The following is a 5,625-nucleotide window of genomic DNA, read 5'->3' as shown; positions in this document are numbered from 1 at the left end:
GTTTGTATATTTTCGTTTCTGAATGTACAGACATGGTATGTGTATAAAAATTATGTGTTTATATATTTAAAATTTTTTTGAAAATTCTTTTGTATATTTCGTTTGTCGATATACAAATGGGGTAATTATCATGATTTTTTCATAAATTATATGCAAATAAATGGAGTAATCATATACGAATTTTAGATTTATACATTCAAGAATCGAATTTTACAAATTCTTAATTTATCAATCAAGGATTCAATTATATAAATTCTAGATTTATACAATTATTAACTCGAATAACAAAATTTCACAAAATTATACACATGTTAAAAAAATAATCAAAATATAGCTATATATTTCATAATATACTTAGATGTTTGTCATTTCTCCTGATTTTTCCTAAATTTTATCCCTTTTGTTTTATTATATTTGGTTCACTCTTTTGGACCCACTTCACTAGGTTTTTATGCTCCTTTCCCATTTTCAATATCTCAGATTTGTTATTTCTTCTTTATGAATTTACATATTTAATTTAATTTTGATATTAAAATTTTTAAAAAGTAATGAATTTTTTTTTGAATCTTTGGTCTTAAGCGAAAGATATTTATATTTTTTTAATGGAAAAATTATGTTGTTAATCAAACTTATACTACTAATTTATTAATCATAGCTATAGTTTGTTATAATTACCACTCGCGACTAACATTATACATTAAATATGTGGGCTAACTTCGAGGTTGTATAATTAGTCACGTTTATATATGTATAACTCACTAGAATAAATAAGTACATATGTATAAATACAATTATCTAACCAATATACATATACAATTCACCTCTCTCTGACTCTCCGCCCTCTCTCTCTTACCTCTCTCATACCTCTTCTATTCTTGCTCACCTCTCTCTTTCCTCTTCCAATCTCGCTTGCCATATATACAAATGCACGTGTAAAATACAATTATCTAACCGATATACATATACAATTCACATCTCTTCCACTCTTTGCCCTCTCTCTCTTGCATCTCTGCTCTCTCTACCAGTCTCGCTCGCCTCTCTCCTCCCTATAACATATAGCTACGAATCGTAATTATCAAAGTATAGCTACGGAGAATAATTAAGCTATATTTGAGTAACTATATTTGAAAGTTCTATTGTAAAATGATCTTTACTGTGGGTACCATACAAAAGGTTAATTTTTTAAAGAAATAGTCCCAAAAAAAGGAGAATCATTCTCTTGAGACAAACTAAAATAAAAAGTATCGACAAATAAGTTTCATATTTCTTTCTTTAGATATTTCAACACCTTAAGGCTTTAGTTAGTTGTTGTCCACAGTAGTCTATAGAGACTCCACAGATAGTTTTGTTATTACAAGATATATTTTTGAAATATCGACTATGACCGGCTTTTACTTCCGTCTTTTTCTATCGAAAGCTAAACGTGCACAAAATCGAATCGAATTGGCTGGTAAACACCACAAATTTGAATGGGAAACATTAAACAGGATATTTGTGTGAATGAGCCCCAAAATCTACGATACATCGGTTACTGGGCTAATGGACAGGAACTGGATTTCACAAATTAACTGGACATACACTTCATGCAATGAGGCCCACAAACTCGATTGGACGCTCATGGGCTTGGGCCTTGGAGGGCCCATCCTTTTAGCCCAATTTGAGCTTAACTAGTGAAAGTGTAAAACTCTAAACAAATATTACACCAACAAATTTATTTGCTCTTGATGTGAATATACATCACGTTCTTTTATACTAAAATACTCTTTAATTATATGATTTAAAGCGTATTAGGTGAAAATTTGAGATTATTAAATTGTCAGGGAATACTTTCTTTTTAAAACGAACTATAAAAATAATTAAGACAAACAATTTGAAATAAATATAATATTTAAACTTCCTTGGATGCATCTCAATTAATTTAATGAGCTATATTTATTTCCTATTTTATTAGAATATATATAATCTTTTTTTCCTGCATTGAATTGTCCCTTTCGCTAAGTCTAAATAAATGGACAAGGATAATTAATTTCATTTCTTTTTTTGCATATCACTTTTCCTTACTCTTATTCCCAAGCTAACTAAAACAACATGTGCTAAAAGTCGAAAAGTTTAGCCTAATTTATTCAAGAAACAAAATTTTTAAAAAAATGTAAACGGGAGCAATGAGTGATACCTTGTGCCCCAATTTTATAACAATTTATTCTTGCACAGGGAATATATATATTTTTTTGGTTTATGAATCTGATTCTATCATTTTGTATATCAATTTTCTTAATATAAAAGCGCATAGTTGAAAAAAACAATTTTAATTTATAAAATATACAAATGAAATTGCTAAACATTACTTGACAGTAAATTGCTAAATAACCAAGTAGAGAGACAAGAATGGATTAAAAAAGAAAATTTTAGCGCATAATATCCCAATCTGTTCGTTTGACGGTAATAATATTTTTATTTATTATTATTATTATATAAGTGAAAACACTAAGGAAAATTTATTGATGCAAATTTAAATACGTTGGAGATTTTTGTTACAAAGTTCAAAACCTAACAAAATAGTAGCAGCTATAATTCCCAGAAAAAGCGATTGCAAATTCGTTGTCAGTGATGAAAAGCAAGCACTTAACCTGTACAGAGTACAGACGGACCGTCACCGTCTAAAATTCGGAGCTTCGTCGGCGTTAATCTCCGCTTTCCGGTAGTGTATTCAGATCCAAATCAACTCTCTTATGGCTATCCTCTACTTCACCGATCTGAGCATTTTTCTGAAGATATTTCACTGCCACGTTCATCCTCCGTAAGATCGCGAAGAACTCGTTAACTTCCGCCTCCGATGGCGGCGGCGGTTTCGACACTACGGTGTTCTCCTTCACAGAACTTTCTCTCTCATGTCTGCTTCGATTACCGCCGTTGTCAGTTCTCTTCCGCTTCTTGTGCCGGTCCATCAGTGTCGCCTCACCGTTGTCGATTTTAATTTTGTTCTCTGCTCTCTAGAATAGTCTATAAGAAGTCTATTCTCCATGTATGGTTGTTGATAATTATTAATGCGTTCCACCGATTTCACAAATCTGCTGATGTCAGAAATGTGATCTCATGGGAAATGGCATTATCATTTTTGATTTTTTTGATGCTTCAACAATGCGCAACTTGTAAAATTCACCCACGCGCTTGCTTCTGTGCGTCACACAACAGCTCCAGTTTGGTACATAAAACTTGGAGAGTGACAAAATTAATCCCTTATGTTTTGAGATTGGATCAAAATAGTATGCTTTTAACAACATCAATGAGTTAGGAAATATACATGAGAGCCTAGAAAAAAGTTATTATATTTAACAGTTTACCCATTCTAAAAACGATTTCGGTAATACAACAAATTGAAATGTGGTTCAATTCGAACATATCTAATTTCATATCCTATTATATAATACCTATTAGGTGATCGGGTGTTTGAGGAAGCAGTTAATCAGACTGCAATTACAATCACTAAATTCTTATTATTTATATTTATTTTTTGTTTAATCAAAAATAATATCGTTCAATTTAATTGAAAAAGTCTCGCACATTTTCTAACGTCTAAAATATGTGGAGTTCGAGGTTGAAAGGGCAAAAAATTTGTCAACAATTTTAAAAAGGCACATCAATTTTTTTTTTTAATCAAAAGGGAGAGCGAATTTAAAAAGAAAACTAAATTTTGCCCTTTTGCCAATCCACAGGTTGAGTATTTAAAATACTGTATTTTGTATTAAATAATTTATAATTAAAAATTGCCAAAATATATGGTCAATTGCTTTTATTTCTGCTTGATTGATCTTTACGCTCCTTTTAAGTCGTGGTAGTTCTATTATTTTTCGGTGGTCGCACTTTATATTTTTCTATTTTACTTCACTATTAACAAATGACCGATATTCCCGGGATAAAAAAAAGACAAAGACTCGATGAGTCAATATATTTTATTCTAATAGAAAACATGGTACATCCACGTTATTATTATTATAATTATTATTCCATTAAAGAACTTAAAAGCACCCACACCACTACGTCTCTTTAATCAACACTTACTGCTACATACGTTAAATATTTTTTTTTGAATAAATAATCGACGACTTAAAACGATCCATGTTATAATCAAGGTAAAGTGATAAGAAATTGAGAAGACATTTTTTTTTTGTGGAAATTATGATTCTATACCAAATGAAGTTACTGATTTGGAAATTTGACTTTTGTTCTCTATATTACGACAAAAATATTGTGTTATGCCAAAATTTAAAACTGTTTGAATGGTGGGATAAGGATAATAATTTCGAGAAATTTCATGAGATTGTTTTAACTTATCATTTTAGTCTCCAACTCATAGAATAACCTTGACTATCTCAGGGTGGAGCTACACAAGGAGGTTCATCCGAACCCCCATCGCCGGATAAATTATATTATTTATACATGTTTAAAATAAGTTTATATGTATATAGAGTAGATGTCGAACCCCCTTCGACTATCTATTTATACAGATTTAACCCCCTTATTGATAATTCTGGCTCCGCCTCTGTCTCATCCCACCAACCAAACGACCCCATGAATAAAATAGTTTTACCAAAAATTGCATGATTTCATTAGGACCCTTACTTGTATTCCTAAAGTATTTTCTATGCTAATAGCTCCTTTTTTTAAAAAAATTAATTTTACAATAAAAAATTTTGTTCGCACACTTAACTGGTTAGCTGCGTCGTTTAACGACAAGGGCATATATACCTCAATTGTGCGATTTAAACCTAATATACAACTTTGTTATATCAATAACTCACATATAACCTTATCGTTATATAAATAATCTAGATATAAATCACAAAGTAATAATTGATTGCAATCAATTTTAGATCTCCACAATAGTATAAGCTCATGATCATGGGCCTAAAAGACTTCACAAGGCCAAGGCCTTTGGCTTCACTCCATAACTGTAATAAGGAAATGAAGCCCCAGTCTTAAAATTACTGAAGAGTCTTAAAATTCCATAAATTAAGGAAATATTACCTAAATATATATTTTCTTTTACTATAATCTTTAAAGTTCCTACCATTTTATAAAAAACCAAAAATCCACTTTTTGATATATCACTTTCCTCTCGCTGATACATTTCTCCACTCTCGGATACATCCTTCACCTGCATATCCAGAAATCTTCTGATATAATCGAAATTCATATATTTTAAGATATTTTAGTTATTTAAAAAAGAGTTGAAAAATAATGTAATTAACTATTAACACTATGAAATTTAGATAAATTATGTAATTAAAATCCTAATTTATTCGAAATAGCAGTAAAAACATACTAATAATTTGAAAATTTATAGTATCAGATACGACGAATACACTTAATATTCACAGGGATATAGTTGGACAAAGACATCATATACACATGGATACATATATTAAGAGTACGTAGAAAATAATGTATTTTCAATATATTATTATGCACATGAATAAAGTATAACATTCCGGCTACAATAAATGCACTTATTTATGTGCACAAACTCAATATCGTTTGATATGTTTTAAAATTAAAAGACCACTAAGTCTTTTATAATTAAGTAAAATCTTGCTTTGTTTACTCTTTTTTTTTCTGACAGAAAAT

The 5,625-nt window shown here is 30.0% G+C and overlaps 1 protein-coding gene across 1 annotated transcript; it reads right to left on the bottom strand.

Annotated features, from left to right (window-relative positions):
* Window positions 1–2,430: 2,430 nt before the first annotated feature.
* Window positions 2,431–3,060, bottom strand: LOC107013697. Its single transcript, XM_015213569.2, has one exon. It carries the CDS (start codon window positions 2,943–2,945, stop codon window positions 2,682–2,684), a length of 264 nt encoding a protein of 87 aa, XP_015069055.1. The 5' UTR covers window positions 2,946–3,060; the 3' UTR covers window positions 2,431–2,681.
* Between the last annotated feature and the right edge of the window lie 2,565 nt (window positions 3,061–5,625).

This window comes from Solanum pennellii, chromosome 3 (assembly GCF_001406875.1).
Source record: "Solanum pennellii chromosome 3, SPENNV200".
Taxonomy (NCBI): domain Eukaryota; kingdom Viridiplantae; phylum Streptophyta; class Magnoliopsida; order Solanales; family Solanaceae; genus Solanum; species Solanum pennellii.
Note: the sequence above shows the minus strand (reverse complement) of the source record. Positions and strands in the feature narration are given on the sequence as shown.

Coding starts and splice junctions, on each gene's coding strand:
- LOC107013697 (XM_015213569.2), bottom strand. CDS start 2,945: ATGGACCGGCACAAGAAGCGGAAGAGAACTGACAACGGCGGTAATCGA.